The sequence below is a fragment of the Cryptomeria japonica genome, chromosome 10 (genome assembly GCF_030272615.1).
Source record: "Cryptomeria japonica chromosome 10, Sugi_1.0, whole genome shotgun sequence".
NCBI lineage: Eukaryota > Viridiplantae > Streptophyta > Pinopsida > Cupressales > Cupressaceae > Cryptomeria > Cryptomeria japonica.
In genome coordinates, this window is record NC_081414.1 from 324,762,724 (window position 1) to 324,783,587 (window position 20,864).

The 20,864-nt window shown below is 33.2% G+C and overlaps 1 protein-coding gene across 1 annotated transcript; it reads right to left on the reverse strand.

Moving 5' to 3' along the window:
• Positions 1 to 678: 678 nt before the first annotated feature.
• LOC131076155 (protein DMR6-LIKE OXYGENASE 2) lies at positions 679 to 4,130 on the reverse strand. The gene is made up of 4 exons (XM_058013217.2): positions 3,885 to 4,130; positions 3,098 to 3,345; positions 1,677 to 1,998; positions 679 to 1,035 (listed from the first exon to the last, which is right to left on the reverse strand). Exons 1-4 carry the CDS (start codon positions 4,128 to 4,130, stop codon positions 784 to 786), a joined length of 1,068 nt encoding a protein of 355 aa, XP_057869200.2. The 3' UTR covers positions 679 to 783.
• Positions 4,131 to 20,864: the final 16,734 nt, after the last annotated feature.

Genomic DNA, 20,864 nt, shown 5'->3' on the forward strand with positions numbered 1-20,864 from the left:
TAAATAAATTTCTATTTATTTAATAAAATCTTAATTATTTTCTTCTAAAAATCAAGAATGGAAACAAATCTTTATTTGTTTTTCTTTTATTAATTTAATTTCTAATTATCCTCATCCAAATTCAAAAATGGCAATAAATCGAGAAAATGATTTAAAAATTAAAATAAATCATTATCCATTTTTAAATAAACTATTTTCTTATATTCTCCCAATTTAAAAAAATGGAAATATGTGGTCATCTGATTTATATGATTTTCAAAAATCATTATCATATCTTCCTAAAAATTGAAAATAGAAGTATCCTTATGCTATCAATTTCATTATTATCTTGCTTGCAACACATTTGCTTTATAGATGGCATCCACAAATTTGAAGGAGAAAGAAGAACAATAGAGGTCAATTGAAGGAGATTGTATTTGGTTTGCATTTCTTTTTTATATCTTATCTTCAATTCCTTCATTGAATGTATTAAGATTTCTTATCATTGCATTTAACTTTGTGATTAGTTAATTAATATTGTTTTGATGCATTCCAAATTCCTAGTTACAGTTCCAAATTTTAACCTTACAATCAAATAGTTAGCTGGACGTGTAACAATTATCATGCATAATCTCAGCTCAAGTAATAATTATTATTTTGCAGAAGGGACTACTTTTCCTTCGTTTAACATGAGATAGCTGTAATCGGACTCGTAGCTTTTTTGCAGCGAATACAACGCTATAATTTGTCAAAGCAATCTTATACTGTCTATATATTTTCACAATCGGTTGCTTAGCCTCCATTTTATTGAATTTCCAAGCGATGGAAATCCAACAAACGTTTGTCTTCAAGTGAGCCGCTTAGAATCATCTCCATGTATTCTTTATAAACTATTTCTCTGTAGACAGGCTTACAGCCATTCAGTAGTATTTCAGGAGCAGGTCTGATAATGGTGTCGAGAGATGGACCATACGTTGTCACAACAGAAATCCGATCGCTGCTTCCATTAACGGTCGCCCTGTGCTCTGCGCTCTTGTATTTCCCATTACTTAGTATCTGTTTCAAATTTCATCACAAAAAGTACCATTCAAAAATACAAACCAAACCCTAACGATTATGTATGTTTGAAGGAAAAAAAAAAAGAAAGCCCCCTTTATGGCATAGTATGATGATTACAGAATAGAATTGGTGTTGTCGTTATCGAGATTCAAATTTTAGTTGGATTCTTGTGGTCACCAGTTTTGTGTTCATAGTTTAAACTTTCTAAGAATTTGTGTTTTTGTTAGATTATTGTGTTTATTAGGGGAAAGGAGTCAGTAGTAATTTCGAACATATTAAGCTTCTAAACGACTACTGACTCATATACATGGGGTGAGGTTGACAAAAAGAACCGTTATTGGTCCTATAACCACTACTGGCTCCTTTCCCTATTATGAATTATTCTTTAATTTTTTTATTATTTTAATGATAGATTATAGAATATGATCAGAAGTCTTGATTTAAAAATTCAACATAATCTAATCCAAAAACAATATCAACTAAATTATAAATTGTAAAAAATTTATATTATTAAATAAACTACTTTTGTTAATGCATGTCGCAGATGAAATGGTCCCATTTATAACCTCATCTGATTCAAACGAGAATAATTTTTTTTTAAATATTGATAAAAGAAATAGATTAAAAAACCATTTTACCTGCAGTACATCACCCAGATTGATGACAAGAGCATGGGCAATAGGTTTGACTATGACCCAGCGATCTTCATGGAGGACCTGTAAACCGGTGACGTCATCCTGCATCAATGCTGTTATCCAACCTGGGTCTGTGTGACTCCCTACACCCAGAGTTGACTCAGGCTCTGGACATTTCGGATAGTAATTACACACCATAGTCTGCGAATAGTCTGTAAATGCTTGTTCAATATACTTTTCTGGGAGCCCAAGGCTCTGTGAAATTGCACCACAAAGCTTCCTTACCAACCCATGAATTTGGGTACAGAAATTTACATTCGCTTTCCTGCAAATTAAAAATAATCTGTTCTTATTACTGTTCACCAGCCAAGCTTAATTGATGATATATTTTGGCTGTTTTTAAATACTAAACGGTGTAATATTTAAAAATAATAATGATTTTTTTTTTAATGTATTGATCATTATTATTGATATCAAAGTATTGTAGTTTAATTGATTGTATATAATTATGAGGGTGATCATATATTTTTAAATTATATCAATTATCAATGTTCAAATATGTGAATATTGGTAAGAGTGATGATTTGTTTCTTAATTATAAGACTCAGCAAGATTTGAACAATTAGAGATTGGTGAGACTGCTAGTATGTTCCTTTACAATATCATCTACCAAACCCATCAAGAGATTGGTAAGGCTGCTAGTATGTTCCTTTACTATATCATTTACCAAACTCACCAAGGTTTGAACAAATAGAAATTGGTGAGGCTGTTAGTATGTTCCTTTACTATATCATCAAATTCAAACCTCTAAAAATACAATGAATAAATAATAAGACAGAGATAGTACTTTAAATGATATTGATGAAATGAATATCCTTACCCCTTATGAAATTGAAAAAACTTGAAAATGAAATCACACAATAAATAATATAAATGAAACAAATACCCTTATTCAATAACAAAACCAAAAATATTACTTAAAGACCTTATCATTATCTCTATTGAAACTAAGATTATTCTAGAAAATCTTTCCTTTCAGATGATAGTCCTCTTCCTAAAATTATGATTGTGTTTTACAGATAAATTGATCAATTATGGCCATAGGCCTTGAAATAATTTACACGTAGTTAAGAAAATTGGAAAAATCTCTAAAATAATTTACTGGCAGGATATGGAATGCCTAAAGTTTTGGATTGCTTAAGATCATGTTTAAGATTCTTCGCTACTTTATAATTTATTTTTTGGGGTTTTGTTTCGAGGACTCCGTCCATGTCAACAGTGTTCAATGTGTTCTGCATGCCTAATTCCAATGGTCATTTTCACCGTCAGCCATTTCTATTCTTAAAAACAATTAAAAGTTAATCTTGATTAATAATGATAAAATAAATATATAGATTAATGTAATTAAATATATCATTACTTACCTAAATGAGGAGGGAGTGCTGGGCCACAGAGAAACGACGTCATCCAGAGGATGACAGGAGTAACGGATGAAATCTCTCCAGCTAAGAATTTTATCCTTCTGCAAGTTGAAGCTCGATGCATAACGAAACTTTGACATTGTATCCAAAGTAAAGTACTTCATTTTCTGTTCATCTGGTAACTCAAAGAACTCACGAGCTGCCTCCATCATTTCATTCATTGTGGATGGTGCAATTCCATGATTCACCACCTGTCAATAAATACAGATTTTGATAAATATCTATCTAAATTGAAAACCATATTCATATTTTAGTTTGTAGGTTTTTTAATTAGATTATATCATTATTTTTTCTTTTGAGATCTATTATCAAGATGATTAAGCAAAAGAATGGACATGAATTCAAGATGAGTAACAAAAGAAGAGAATCAACATTTGGGATGATATTCTGTGATCCATCATCAAAATGAATAAGCAAATGAAGAAAATTGAATTCAAGGTGAGTAAACAAGAGAACAGACTTGGATTCAGGATGAGTAAGCAAGAGAAAAGAGTCAATAGCTTGGATGACACTCCATGAACCATCATTAGAATGAGTAAGCAAGCCAAGAAAATTGAATTCAGGATGAATAAACAAAACAAAAAAATTGTAAAATAAAATGCAATCTAATCCAAAAACATCCATGCTAACATTATGAACTGTGAAAATTTATGTTGCCCAAAGCTAATGACTGCCTCGTGAGTAAGGCATATAAATGAAGTGCGACACAGAGGAAAAGGTGATGGCATGCCTGAAAGCACCCCCATTCATGACAAGCTCGGCCAATGGCCTGGACAAGATTGGCAGAAAGGGCAAAAGAACTATTATCTACTTGATCCTGCAGATCAATAACTGGTATATTCTCCTTCTCTTCATATTGAGAGACTTTTGGACGCTCTTGAAGGGACCTGATAAAACGATAAGGAACTCGATCCAACCCTTTTTCCACCATGGCTTTCACTCCCATAAACTCCTGCCAAGTATTCGCATTATCCATCTCTTGCCCGATTAGCAAAATCAAGACAAAGAAGAAATAATGATCTCACAAGAAAGATCGATATAAATAGATGACACACTGTAATATTTTTTGTCGGATATGGAGAGAATGGATAAGAAATTAAATCGTAGTATCCTAAAATTTTCAAATATTGTGTGCGAAAGTTAAAGGAGAAACCTAAAACTTGTGCCAGCATGATAAATGCACTTTATCTATATAGTAATCAATTATTAAACTAGTGGGAGACAATCAACCGATCCTTTCTACTGATTATTCTTTAATTATCTCATATGCATTGTGTGCGTCTGATGCCAATATGGATGCAGGCCCTATGGACTTAGTTGATCAATTAATAATCACCAAGTGTTTGTAACGTGGTGGGGCTCGTTCTATCTTACATACATTTGCTTTTCTTTGCAATGGCTTACACGGCCTCAATGATGATTGTCTATAATGCACGGTAGTAAGGAGGCAAGGTAATGGACCCAATGACCATTTAGTGTAGGCTTATGTATTTCGATTTGCAACACGTCATATTCTCAATAGCTAGTGGCTGATTCATAAAAGTTAAACTTTACCTCGATCTATTTTCAATAGCCACATGATCTAGGCTATCCATCATTAGTTGTTGACCTTTGCACAAGCTCAAATATCCCATGATGGTTGCTTTTTGCCATTGTATATGTGATGGGATGCCTAACTTCTAAAGGTTTTCTTATGACCTTTTCACAAGCTTAAATGTCCCATGATGGTTGCTTTTTGCCATTGTATATGTGATGGGATGCCTAACTTCTAAAGGTTTTCTTATGACCTTTTCACAAGCTCAAATGTCCCATGATGGTTGCTTTTTGCCATTGTATATGTGATGGGATGCCTAACTTCTAAAGGTTTTCTTATTTGTCATTGTATATGTGCTATTTTGTTAGGGTTTTTTTTCTCGTGTGTCTAGTCTTTCCCTTTAGTCATTTTAGGGTGGTTATGTTCCTATCAATGGAGTTTTTTTTTTCCATTATAAATTTAGTAGATCTAAAATAGATGGGAAGTTGTAATAGTTGTAAGATATAAATTTATTTTATTGTTTTGTGTTTCAATTGAAGATGGTCTGTTATAGTAAAATAATCTCAATGGAAATGGGTGGAAATTTCCTTCTTTAAATTCTTTCACTTCTTATTAACTAAATTTATTTGTACAACTCAATTAAATTCAAATGATCACGTGGGTGCCCAGGAAACTTGTATAGCTTGCCACAAGAAGATAATTACCCTGGATAACCTACAAAAAAGAGATATGCAAATGGTTAATCATTGTTGATTGTGTGAAAGTAGATCAAGAGAGCATTAATCATCTTCTATTCTATTATGAGTATTCATGGAAAGGCAAAGTATTATGGGATCCTTCTCTATGGCCTGGGCTTGACATAAAGAGCCAAACAAAGTTTATGATTGTTGGATGACTCCTTTTTTCCACCCTTTACTTGTTGAGATCTAGTGGCAAGCTTCCCTCCATATGGGTTGGGGTTTATGGAAAGAATGCAACAATAGGATCTTCAGAGATAAGAAGAAACCACATGTGGGATGTTTTAGTCTAAGGTGCCATTCATAACATAAAGGACAATATTTAGTGCTTCTCTTCTACCAAAATCTAGAAACCCTCCACCTCCCTTGAGATCAACATCTCTATAAATTAGGACATCTCGGAGCCTCTCTCCAATTTATCCTCTATTCCTACAATTTGCATAATCATAAACTCTTCAAGAAAATTATTAATTAGAGTGGCTCTAAAAATATCATTTTGATATTGAGAGATCAAGCCTCACCAAGCTATCCTATGAGGGACTTCATCTCTAAATACAAACTCAATTTATCTTAGCTAGAGAAATATTACTTATCCTACACCTACCAGGGGAAGTGATAACTTTAAGAAACACCCCTCAAAAAAAGATATAAAATCTTGGCGAATATTGAATTTTTTTAGAAAAAAACTAGTAATTATATTGGCAAATCTTTCCCTTTTTTAAAGGAAAATAATAATTTTATTGGTGAATTTTTTTACATCAATTTTTTTTAGTAGAATTTTTTAGTGAATCTTGGAAAATAATAAGAGTATGCATTAATCACTACTACAAATCCTTTCATTTAAAATTTAAAAAAAAATTATAGAAAAGTATAGGCTTGAAGGTAGAAATCATTAATGAGTTAAAGAGGTAGACTCTACTTTATTTAGTTACTACCATTAGTTTAAAATAACCTAATAGTCCTCTTTATATTTTGATAGATAAAATGTACTGACAATTTGTAATACTCATGGGGTCCAAAATTGCTTTTAGACCATTGATTTTCATTGAGGTCAACAATTGACAAGCAATTTCAACCCCCATGAGCATTAGAACTTATACGTATATTTATCTCATGGAATACAATGATGGTCATTGGATTATATTTTAAATCAATGGTGGCAACTAAATATTGTTGATATAACCCTAAAGTAGCTAATAATTATGATATATTATTGGCAAATTAATTTAGTTTTCTACTATAAATTTAAAATTTTGGTGAATCTGAACCGATCATGTATTTAATATTGTAGCTAATCTTTGAGTTCAAAAATCTAATAAAATAATTTCCCTGGCGATTTAAATAAAACTAAAATTAAATTTTGTCAAAATGTGATGATTTAGGTCACCTTAAAACTTGAACTATTAGCCAAATTTTGATTCACAAATTTTAAAAAATAGACGATTGATAAATACTAGCCACTAAAAAAATCATTGACCAAGGGGAACATGCCAACTGATAGGTTGGCAAATTTGGGCCCCTTTGTTAAAAATTGTTGAACACACCTTAAGATTGAGAGGGGGCGCGAATTAGTCTGGACCTTAAAACATTTAAACTTAAAATTTATTTTCTAAAATAATGTCAACTTATCTTTAACCTCATCAACAACAATCAAAGGTAGACAATGAAACATAATGCATGAGAGAACAGCAAATTCATGTGGGAAACCCAAATACGAAAAAATCATGGTAAGAGTCAACTCACAATATATGAAATGATTACAAATATATTTTAGGGTCACTACCAAGGAAGCACACTACCATCTTAGGACTTGTAGTCTAAGATGCACTATCCTAGGGCAAGATACAAAGAGGACTTGTAGGTTGAGGCTCACCACTCAAGGGCAAGATACATCAACACTTGCAGGCTAAATCTCACTGCTCCAAGGAAAGACACAAATGATTGTAGAGTATAGATCACTTCTCCAAGCCAAGATACATTATCAAAACATTTCAATCATCAACATAAAGTCTTCTCCAAATATGAATTTGCATTTTAACCAATGTCACAAGTAACCATCTGTAGCAACAATCGCCACCACACTTTCATTGCATCTGCATCACAAAATTGTAAATGATATGATCATGGAAGCACATTCACACATATTTTGACTTACACATTCACATCACAATACCACACTTCACAGCTTCAAATTGATCTTCTATATATACCATTTTGTTCATTACAAACACCAATTAGGTCGGCCAAAACAAAGGATAAGCATAGGTCCCATTAATTCATCCACAAAACATAACTGTGGTGAATGCGGTCCAATCCAAGAGATGGAGAGGACCTAAAACATCATATTAAACTTCTTTAAGTATCTTCAAATAATATACATGTTGGTGCAAATCATCCAAGGTAACATGTACAAAAATAATGTAGCACATAACCAGGCAGCCCAAAAAAATAGCATATAAATGAATTAACATAATGTAGATACCCACGTGCTAAGGGTAGGAACCAAATAAAACTTAACATACTCTCCAAAATTGTCATATATCATTAAGATAATAGCACAAGATAGAAAACAAAGTTCTGACTACCAAATCATACTAATTACCCAAACATAAAATATTAGACACAATGCAAACCAACCTGATGGTCTAGCACCATGTGGATCACACAAGGACATTCCTAGAACATCCAACATCATTCCCAAATACTTATTTCTTATTGTCACATCTATAAATGATAGCACAACACAAACAAATATAGATCACTTCATTTCCAAAATGTTGGGAAACACAGTTATAAACAAAACATCAATAAGTCTTCTTGCATAACACCTCAACACCTGAAACTGGAACTGAGACAACACACAATCATAAAAATAATTTCCTCCAAGTCGCAACACCTAAAACATCAATGCAGAGTTATGTGGAGCATTTTTAGGACCAATCAAATCCACTTCTAATAGACAATCAGACTATTAGAAAACAACAATCACTAGCCACTTCAACTACAACACATGAACCTAAAAAGATGGAAATGAAATGTCCACATAGCATTAAAATAATTTCCATATTCACAAGACCACATTCTCAAATTTAGAGGAATGTGGAGCATTCTTCCTGTCTAACTTTAAATAATCTTTCCATATCACATCTCCTCATACTGCTAACATTCTGGAAACAACACTAGCCTGAACAACTATGTCAATGCCAAGGTAAAACACATCCTAACCATCATTATCATCATTATACAAATATACAACTTATTACCTTTGATAGATTATATACTAAATATAGATATCGGACACAAAGAGAAGGTGGATATCTACAACACAAAGCAATTGTAATCATTAATAACTATCTCTGTGTATTTTACTAGAAATACATCTAGCAACACAATATAGAAGACACTGCCAACACTATTTTCATTGACATCAACAACATCAATGACCACATAGCAACTAACCATCATCAACAACACACCATCAAGGACAACACATATTATCAGACATTAGGTTGACATCAATGGCAATACATATTGCCAACAAAAACCTAAGGGTCTAGACCACTCTACATAATCTCCTAAAAGATGTGTGTGCGGTGATTTCTAAAGATCGAATATATTCCATCATTTTTAATGTTTGAAGATATTTCATGTATCATCATTTTTTTAATGACTTCTTCCTTTATTATCTTTCACTATCATTATTATTGTGTGTTTGGTAACTCCTCTCCTTCCTTGGTAATGATGAATAGCTTTAATGGCATGTTTACCTAGATTCCCTTTTTGTATTCTATCCCAATTAAGCCTAATGTGTCTCTTATGATGAGATTTTCTTTCACTATAGCTCTCTAGTCTACCATAGGGGGTGATTTGATTCAAGTGGAGCCTAATAACTAAATTTTCCTCAAGAATAATAGTAATTTGCGTCTCATCTTTGAATGGAGAAATTTTTAGATTCCTACATTGAGGTGATGCCAAGCCATGACCCTTCCCTTTTTGTTGAATTTACTGTCTTGAAATGATGGTAGGGTGTATTTTACAGGGTTGTCTTTTAATGTGATTATGGAGCTTATTTCTACTACTACTACTAGTCTCCCTATGGAACTATCCTTGAGAATCCCAAATAAAATTACAAAAATAATTTCAAAACATTCCTCAAGAAATACGTGAAGATTACCCACCTATAGAATGGCTTTAGTCATGCGGATATTCCTAGAGAATGGAAGGATGTGGCAGAGGTCCTCATGAGGTATGTTGCCCTAGATGCAAGGTTCAAAATATTTCACTCTCAACTCTTTCCTATGTTAAATTATTTCAAGCACGGCATTAAGACGAATCCCTTGTTCAATATGTTTTAGTGATGAAATATAAACCCAATGGTATACCCCTCCATTAGGGTTTGATCCTAAGAATCTATCAGTACAATTTAATCCTTGCCCTAGCTTGAAACTCACTCCCCCACATCAGTAATCTCTCTCTTATTGTTCACTTGAATTGAGCCCCTACACCTAACAACATAGAGTTTCTTCCTCCTTTGTTCTCAAAACCCCTCCTCCTTTTAAACACATGCCATGTCATGTTAACCCCCAAAGCATGACCAAACTGAAGAATTTGGCTAGATTCCCAAAGTAAAACTTAAAAATATTATCTATCACCAAACCTCCAAATAAACCTTTGATGATTCTAACTCTACTTGGTCCCCTTCTTCTTACTAGTCCCCTAAACACTCTCTACCTCACACTAATAAGGTTATTCAAAATTATTTCTAAGTGGGTGATTTGGTGCTCTATGAGAATCAACGTAACGAGAATGCTTTACCGAGTGAAAAAAGAAAGTTCAGTCCAAATTGTCTTGGACCATGCATCATTATTGACACCTACAGATCAAGTGCTTACAAGATAGCCGATATGGAAGGTATGCCTCTTAAGGAACCCATAAATGCTATCAATCTTCATAGATATTATGCTTACTCTTGTTTCCTTTCTTTATTTCCTTTCTTCTCTTTTTCTCATCTTTATTGAATGGTATGCTAGCATGTCTTCTTTAAAGCATGTTGTATTAGATAGCTTTGTTATTTAATATTCATTGCTTTATTCTTGACAAAAATTGGTTGCCTTGAATTCATTATGTAATTTCTTAGTAGTTTACATTTCTTTTGTTATCCTATCATTCAATCTTTCTATGTATTATGTTAGATTACATCATGGTTTGTTTGATTAAAGATTAGTTTAATTAGATCACATCGCATGTAAGTTTAACATAGATACATTACATCAAAAATAGTAGTATTTAATTACACTTATGTTGTTTAATTAAATTACCTATGTATTGATTTAATCATGATGGCATTGAGAAATCAATCACATGAGCATTAAATTAGACATACATGTTATTTACCAAATATGTTACTTTTGATCAAAGCAATATGACACATTATTTTTTAATTTCAAGAAACATATTTGAGACAAGATCATCATCATCATCATCATCATCATCATCATCATCATCGTCTTATATATATATATATATATATATATATATATAACATAGTGTTTCGATACAATATACATGTCATTGCCACTCATACGAAATGTGGTGTCTATATTACCAACTCTATGGATGGTGGATACCTAAGCCCTCTAGTCCCTGATGTGATGGTCCCATGGGCGTGTGTCGGTGGGTTGATGTGGAACAAGAGTGACTCCTAGAGGATCTCCTCCTATCCCTATCTAACACGATGCCTCAGTACATTGTTGATTCTTCTCAGACCTCCATGAGCTCACATTGTAATAACTCCCTCTCCTCACGTGCAATCTCCAACTCTACTATAATAGCATCAAATATGTCATGCCACCCAAAACTATGCTAAGATCTCCATGTGATCAATGAGGACCGCAGAATGTGTGATAATGTGATAATATCACCAAGTACTTTACTGATGAAGTCACGCCATCCATGTGCACTATTTATGAAGAGATAGAGAAATTCATATTATCTATACATATACATCTCATAAATAATCAGTCAAATTTTAATCTAATCACATTTTCTTACATAAATTCCCTTCCTACCAAGTAGGATCAAAACAAGTAGGAGACTGAGACATTGTAGTTGGGGGCATGGCCCCACTGCTCTCTTCTCACTCGTACTACATTGATACCTTAAATTGTGGCATAGGTGGTGATTATTTGTGTCTCCTTGAGGTAGGCCTCTCTATAGATGTGTCATTTGCTACTACCTTTGTCCTCTTCCCTCTATCCTCTGATGGTGGATGGTTGATATCTATAATCTCAACCTTAGCATGACCAAGATCATCACCCTTATCCTTTTCCTACTATTGTCCCTCATCCTACTCACTAGGCTCCTTAGATGTTGCATCTTCTCCCTCCTTGCTATGAGATTTTGTTGGTCTCATCCATTGCTCAAGATCTCCTCTTAGATAGTCTAGTGGAAATAAGGCTCTTGGATATGTATCCTCCCCATATCTAGTGTATCTACACTATACATTACTTGCATCATCCTGTGGTAGGGGGACGTAATTGTTGTGTCTCTAATCCTCCTCATCATGAATGATCTCTACATCCTATCAAGTTGGTCTAGGCAAAGCTCCTCATCTCACGGTATTGCAAGAGTGTTGAATGTACATTGGTCCCGATGTGGGATACCCTTTCTCTAGACCAAACTGCCTCATCACTCTATCAAAATAAAATGGGATGATCATGTAACTATTTCGACCCTTCAACAATCAGTCCTCTCGCATTATCCGTAGTTGTACATGTTGCTCCACCTAATCATACATTTGTCTATTGGGCCTCCATATAGTATCATCAAACCATAGATGGTCTATCACAACTCTCCAATACAACAAGTCTCCTCTCTATCAAGGTCTAGTGTATTGGTATGCATGTGCTCGGGCCTCCTCAAAGGCAATATCTACAGGAATCCCCGTAGGCCTCATATAGGTGATGTGCTCAAACATCAAAACCTAAAGCGGATTTCATGTCATAAAGCTCGTACCATCATAATAAACATAGTCTCCTAAATCATAGTAAAGATATGCTAACATACTATGTCCCCATGCAAAAATAGTGTGGTGCTTCATCTCATGTATGGCATTGTTAAGTCTCCTAGGTAATAGGATATCACCTATCAGATCTAATAACCATCAGATGCATATCTGATACCTCGACTCTTTGGGAGTCACTCTACCAATGAAATATGTTTGATCTCTCTGTATCTCTACTCATGATTAATGTGATTGATATCTCATGGTCCTCCCTCACCCAAGTGGTAGTCATAGGATATGATATGAATCCTCTAGTGTGGCGTTCATCTATCTGACAATAAAGTAGAAGGTAGATTTATATGGATCCCATCTCTCCATCAAGGACATCAACATCGGCCCATGAAACTTGGTCATTGGCATGTAGCATATCCAATATAGTCCAACTACCTAGAGAAGCCTCTTCTCATCCTGATATAGGTGAGGAATATGACTCCGAGGATGGCTATATATGTGACATGAGGTATGCTCCCACATGTAGGATAACTCCTGCATGATATCAAACACATGCATCAGTATCAATATCATCAAAACCTATCTAGCCCCATGTGTGTCACTTGGTGCCCCTTTTCTAGGACCATGGTTCCTAGAGGGAACCATGGCACCCAGAGGGGACCATGGCAGCTTGATGGGACCATGGCACCCTAAGGGGACTGTGGTGCCCATATTGGGTGGCCCATGTCAAATCAATAAACCAAATGAAATCAAATCAACAGAGTATAGTTGGCAAGCCTACCTTGTCCAATGGGAGGTCCTCCAAGACTGTTTGCCTCAAGTTCTCCATCCTCGTAGGCACATTTATTCATCAATGTGGAGTTATTCACTCTATGGAATCCCCTTCTACACTTCAAGACAAAAAAGTGAATAAGACAAATGAATAGTGTCATTGTCACTATTAAAAAGGTCTTTTTCAAAACCTTATTTCTACGTTTTGCACCTAATCTTTCACATCTTGAGTTAGAGAGCTCGGATTCCTGCACCATTGGTTGCATTGGAATAGTCATTGAGATCTCTATCTTACCAAATTATCTTTAATTAGTTTTGATCCTATATTGAAACTCATTTTGAGGATTTGTCATCAATTTTCCTTCACAATTCAAAGTGGTAAACATGATACCCTATTTCAACCTCCTAATTAGCCAGTCGAAATAAGGGGCATATAGCTACCCTCGAGTTTCATCACTCTTAGTAAGAATTTTAGGATATTTTGTGATTTCAACTAACAAAGTGGTTTGTAGGATGCAGATCCTAACATTGTATTGTAGATACTTTTGGGGGCTTCATTTGGGATTTATGGACATATCATTTTTCTCATGAATTATTACTTTTCTATACTTTAGCTTGCATATGCATGTAGTTTCATATGATTGCTAAAGTCGCGGCTAAATGTAGTGTTGTAAATTGTACACCCCTAATTAGGTTGTCCAATTCTACACTTAGTTAGCACTCACATTAGGGTGTCCCATTGCATTTTCCATTATAGGACTTCTTTAGGCATTTCATTAATAATTTAATTAAACCTAAATCTTCTCTTATCAATCCACATATCATAAATTTGGTACCTTGATCCTAGGTGTGCCCCTTTTATTATTTAGTTTTGATTTAATCCTTATCTTAGCCTAATTTCAATCTTCAAAGAACTTTTTGCATATCTACACATTATGGTTTGAGCCACCGAGCTCGATTTGGATACTACTGGTCCTATCAGCTACCCACTCCCACACTTTTTTCTTTCAATGACAGAAGAATAATTTGGCACTTTTTAAATTCAAATTCCACTTCATGTCAAATTATATCAATTCTACGTCATCTTTTCATTAAATTCAAACCTAGGGTTTCATATTTAAGGCAAGTATTTTCCCCATTTTAGGGATCCATCTAGAAATTCAAGAGGAGATCCTTGTGGAGCATAAGTGTTACTTTTAGGTGAAGTTTCAGACCTACAAATTCATCCATTATCGAGCCTTCATCAACCATGGAAGTTTCAATAATTATTGAAGGATAATAAGGGAATCACAGACTATTGATTGGCTCGTACCTCTTCCTAAGGATTTGGTATGATTTCAAGTTGTTCCTATGCCTCTATATTGAGCTTCAAATCTACATAACATTAGTTTTCAGTGTTACATTATTGCTTTAGATTTGCATGCTAATTGTGATTTAAAGAATTTTCATTTAAATCATTTAGGGTTTACTCTAATGCACTTGGGTAGAAATTTAGTTTTCATTTAGCTCATAGCAATCTTACATACACATAAAATTCAAGAGAACACACATTTTCAGTTACAATATTGGCTATTTGTGGAGGTGGAAATCACCAAAAACAAGGGGGTTGACTAAGGAAAACCCTAGAGTAATTTGACATTTTGAAAAGAAATGCTAAATATTGCAGTGCATAAAACAAGATTTTTTTGTGTTTTTCTTTTTTTATGTTTTTTTTCTTTTAAACAAAGCTATGAAATGAATTCCTCTAAATCTACTATTTTTCATTTTTAGGTGTAGTTATAGGCATCCGACAGAGCTAGAAGATTTTGAGAGATCTCAACAAGAAGATACAAGTTATCAGTTAAATTTTTAGCCTAGTTTTCAGGGACCAAGACGCCCAAGTCCCCTATCCCAAGACTAGGGTGCCTAGTGCCCTGGTCCTCCCTACATCAGGAATTAGTCCTCCAGATCACTACATAGAAAACCAAGACACCCAACATCTTAGTCATGTTAGTTCAGCCCCAGATTTTGATCACAAGTGCACACTCAGATTCTTCTATCATTAATGTGCTTGCTTGGTCAATATTGTTATGAGTTAGTCTACTACAATACCTTTACATTCTCTTTTCCTTGTACTTTCATTGTAGTTTTGCATTCTCTTATACTTCCATATCCATTTTCATAGTAGCAAACGAATAGAAACCCTAAAAGTATCCCTTGACTCTCTTTCACAAGAGTTATCTATGGATGATCACTCCTCTAGGTTCTTTCGTATTCCAATGTTTGTGTGAAAGTGGTTTTAGGTCCTAAGAGATATTGTAGAACTATATATTAGACTTTGTTGTAATCAATCAAAAGCTTAATTATGGGAATCATTAAAGAAGTTACTTGTACCCCAGAGTAATTGTTATTTGCATTGTAATGTGTATCTTGAAGTTTAAGAATTTGTGTAGGTAGAATAATTTGTAGGGCTAACAAATGGCGCATAGTTCATCTTAGTAAACAAACTTGGTCCTGCAAGACAAGTTTTTTTTGTAAGGTTCTTGTTGCATAGGGATAAACCTAGCTCAATGATAGCATGTATGAGTGTAACTAGTGTACTAATAGGGAGAATACATTATAATATATGAATATATAGATGGGGTAAGGAGTAAGTGTATAGGAATTGAATAACAAATAAGCAAGTGACATATAGGAAGGAGCCTAATTGTATGAGAAATTATGGCATTTGTCGATATGTCAATGTATTAACACACACTCCTCAAAAGGAGCACAAAATTAAATGGGAAATGGCATGGGTACACAAATTTCACCACTACAAGAACCAAATTAATTGTTTTATTATTATTCATGACACATTTTTAAAAAAATATATGTTTTGTTTATTTTAATTATATTCTTATGTGTTTCCCTTTCTCTCTCTTTGTTCTTAATGTTTTTCACATATCATTTGACATCTCACTCTTTAGATGTAAATATTTGTGTAATCTTGATATCATTCTTCTTTTTATAATAGATAACAAAATGTAACCTAAAATACATTAATATTAACTACATTCAAAATGTTTTTCTAAAAAATCATACCCTTTAACTATAATATAATTAGCAATTCAAAACATTATATTTAACTTGGTGATGTCACTTGAAAAATAGTTCTATTATTTCAATATCAATCGTCTATATTCTTAAAAGAATGGTCATTTTTTAATTTTAACTTCTATATAATTGTACTTTTTTGGCTCTTCTTGTAATCAAATTTAAAATATAGCCTCCTTTATAATTGCATTTTAGCTTTCATAAGGATGGTCAAATTTCAAATATAACCTTCTTTGTAATTGCATATGTTTTATTTCAATCTTTTATATTGATTGTAATCATAATCTTAATGCATAATAGAATAGCATGGTTATACATGAAAGTAAAGTTGCATTGACAAAAATTTGTCATAATAAACTCATTAAAAAAAAAGATTACACGACATATATAGAAGTAATAGCTTACAATATTTTATTAAATATTGTGGATGATCGTGTGATTCATACAGTACTTTCATGGTTCATATAACTGCTCCTTCACTATTCGCAAGATCTCCTTGTAATATTAAGATTTACGATTTTAATTTTTTAATAGTTTATTATTATTATTAAAATAATTATTTGGATTCTCATGCATTGATAATTCAATAAGTTATATTTGAAAGGTTTTACACTGTAATACACCTATAAATCAACTCAGTAAATATTGTTATCATTTTATGTTTATTACTATGCAAATGCAATGCTCTTGATTTGATTGAATCGCTTCTGTGAGAAGCCAATATGTACTAGTCGTTGTTGATCTAATCCTAGTTGTTATTGTGCAATCGGAAAATAATGCAAGAACACATTTAAAAGGGAACTATGATAAAACTCACAAGTTTGAGCACTTCTAGGACTTCATAAACTTATGACCTACGCTCAACATTTTTTATTATTTATATTTGTATTCCAAGCATTTGATGTTTATATGAGTGTTGCAAGTGTTTAACAATATTTTGTTTTGTGTTAAAAGTTTGACGAATAAGGGTGATATTTACCAATTTCAAATGTACGATAAATTTTAAGGTATGATATCTAATAGTTGGAGTTATTGTATGGGAAACTCATTTTTTTTGTTTTTTCTGTTGATGGACTATAAAAGTATAGAGCAAGATACATAAATGAAATTATAAAGTCAATTTGATGTATTATTTTTTGGGGGTATTTTTTCAAAATGGTTATTCTTTTAGATAAATATTATGGCTTCAACTTTCATAGTTGAAAAACTAAAATTTAAATGCAATTAATAAACAAAAATTTATGTGGAATAGTCAATGAGACAAAAACACCACCTACATATGCTAATAAATTATTGGAATAGCATAAAAGAGATAATAAAGCTAAATCTATTATTGGTGGTGTTCTTTTAGACATTGAATTACATAATGCATATTTAAACAAATCATCTATTGGTGTTTCCAACTTATGTGCCCAAGTATCCTCTATGAGTGGCTAACTTCAATCTTCAAGGACTTAGATTAGAGGCCAACTAATATGATGATGATTAGGGATAAGGGGATAATCAAGATCCTCTACACTTTAGGCTCTATGAAACATGGGAGGGCAAACCGTATGGTAGCAGTACACTTTGGTCTTAATTCAATATGTCCTAGTACTACAACAGATATGTTCTCAACCTTTAGGTAATCAGAAATTGTATGATTTTAACAGGTGTGGCCATATCCCTGACTAATAAACTCTTAGGAATTTGATAATAGGTAATTCTAACTCTAAAAACTAAAAGCTCAAAACAAAACAAACATAAAACAACAATTTCCTTGTTTTATCTAAGAGATGTTAAGTCTAATATTTGGTGCAGGAGCACCTAAAGAAAAATTGGATAGATAATGCATATAGGGGTCTTAGAGTGTTTTTTTGGTTTATTTCATGTAATAAGGTCATCTTATGACCATTTTTGTGTGTTTGTGTCATGTAGGGTCATTTTTAATCAAATATGTAAAAATTGTTAAAATGTTGTAAAAGTTGCTTAAGCAACTTTACAACTTTTGGAAGGTGAAGAGTCATTTGGTTCAAATTTATATTATGGACATTGTTTTTTAGGCCAAACAAGTTAAATAGCCTCCATTTTCCTTGAGGCAAAGGTTGTTGAACAACTTGGGAGATAAAACAATAAAGGAACTCTATTTTTTCTGCATATTTGACTACTTTTTTGTACTTTTTGATGTTGTGTGGGTTCTTAAAGGCATAATAAATTCATGAAACCAAGTGGATGTGAAAGACCTCTAGACCTTATTTTATTTGGCACCAATCTGACCTGATTTCACTAAGTAATAAGCAAGATATTGGTGTTTTTCTAAAATATATCTGCAAACCATAGTTTTCAAGGGTTTTGATCAAAAGAATGTAATAATACATCATTCCATTGTACAAAGAAATGCTCAAATTCGGTGGAATGTTAGTTTTTAAATTTTTCTATGAGATTTTATTGGTTTTTTCATAGAAGGATGGAGTTTGGAGTGGTTTTTCCCAAACCCTGGTCTGACATCCTCATGTGTTAGACTAGAGAAGTAGGTATAAGGTATAGGTAGCATATTAGGAAGAATATTTTGTGAGAAGTGGAGGTGTATATGAGATATTGGTGATGTTTGGAGACCCTACATGCCACTGTGAAGTATTTGTGAATCCATTTGTTGGTAGTTGCTTTGTAAAATAGGGCTAATTAAGCCCTAGAGCAAGAAGAAAAACCTAGTTTTGACAAGCATGTTCCAAAGAACCCTAAGCCCATTTTGAGATATGATTTAGGAGCCCCAAAAGGGTATCTAAAACCACTTCCCATTTGTGGAGAAACGTCTTGAGTAAGGAGTATTTTTCACCAGTCCAAAAAAATGAGGGTTAGTGGGAACTTTGGTCAAGGCAGGGCATAGTTGATAGTGGGTCTTTCCCAACTTCTTGGGTGATTGAACCTAGTTTAACACTTTATATTTGCATAGTATAAGCCTTTAAAAAATTTAGTGGTGAAGCTCCATGCCATTTGGTCACTTAATGCTATTGAGAGGTGTATATGACTCCTTACTGTGATTGCTCTATTGGTGTAGGATCAAACCTTAAGTAGTGAATGTATATGATCATGGTTTCAAGGGAAATAAAGGCTTGAGATATTGAGAATACACCATATACAAATCATCCAAGGGTCTATAAAGGTGATTTGGGAGAAATATATCCCTAAGACAAACTAGAGCTAACATAGCAAAATTGAAGACTCGGGAAAGATTTCCAACTCCATCTACTACATCAATAATATAGGAAACTTGATCAATGCCTATGAATTTGACAAAAGAGTCTACAACTACAATAAATCATATAGAACAACTGCAACATTCACAAATGGAAACACCCACTCCTCAGTGATCAATATTTGATATCAATCATAGCATAACATTGAATCAACAAGTCATACTTGTTATCCCTTAAGTATCCCACAAAATCTATGTATCTAATTCAAGCATTTTAATCTTCTACTTTCGAAGAAGCAAAAATCACACATACATCAATAACACGGTCCAGAGACAAAATAAAAAATCCTTGATTATTGATTTTATAAGATTTTGGAATACAACATTCGAGACAACTTGAGAATCATTGAATTAAATTCCAAGATGTTTTTGAAAATTGCATAAGCTTCATATATTCATTGTATTCATAGAAAAAACTTAAAACAAGACATTAGGATTGAACCAATCTCTGTATTACAGACCTATAGACAATTATGCATTGTAGCTTCTGTGAAGTGCTCTAAGAGAGCTACGAGACTTCAAAAGGCTCTAAAAACTTCCAAGAGAGATAAAATAAGGCCTTGAATATCCTTTTATAATAACAAGGATGCAAACAAGCTTCGATCCTTTTACAATATTTTATGGTAGTAGGTAACCACTTGACATAAAAAAGGACAAAAAACATTTTTGAGGGATAGACATAGATAGACATTCCTTTTCTCCTTTGAAGGTGGTAGTTGTTGTAGATCATCTAGATTCCTCCTCTCTTCATGCAAGCCCACTTATCAAGTTAGAATTTGATAATCCTACAAACATATTAAAGTCACCATGATAAAGAGTAGCTTACTGCACCCTTTAAGAGATATTCATTAAATGTTCAAATCTTTTAATCAAAATATTCATTGTAGGATTATAAAATGTTCACCTAACAAAATTAAAATTGTTTCTTATCTTCACTTGGCTATAGAAATGAGAGAAATAAAGAATTTCAAAATTGGTGGGAAACCAATGGCTAGTTCCTAATTCAAAATTTTAAAACAGAAAATAAGAGAAATAAAAAAATCAATGAAACTAGATCACTCCCAATCCATCTTCCTTGATATGTTGGAGCATTGTGATATGCTCCTGATATCCTTCATCATCTAGGATGGTACTCACAACTTCCACCATTGTCATCCCCCTCTCAAACTTTGACAGAGAATCCAAGTAGGTGCCAAGCTTTTTCACAACCTATGTATCATCCACTAGCATAGGCTCCAACACTATTTTGATCTCATCCTTCCATTTTTATTTTGACCTTAATATCCTTTTCCCTTTAGCATCCTTTACTTCTTTGTCAAACAAAGGGGGCATGTGACAAGTCA

What these genes read in the sequence shown, in the direction of transcription:
- LOC131076155 (XM_058013217.2), bottom strand. Translation starts at nt 4,130, where the DNA reads ATGGATAATGCGAATACTTGGCAGGAGTTTATGGGAGTGAAAGCCATG. An exon ending in ATGAATGGGGGTGCTTTCAG is followed by an intron (nt 3,346 to 3,884) that starts GCATGCCATCAC and finishes ATTTATTGACAG; the next exon opens with GTGGTGAATCATGGAATTGC. An exon ending in AGCACTCCCTCCTCATTTAG is followed by an intron (nt 1,999 to 3,097) that starts GTAAGTAATGAT and finishes TTTAATTTGCAG; the next exon opens with GAAAGCGAATGTAAATTTCT.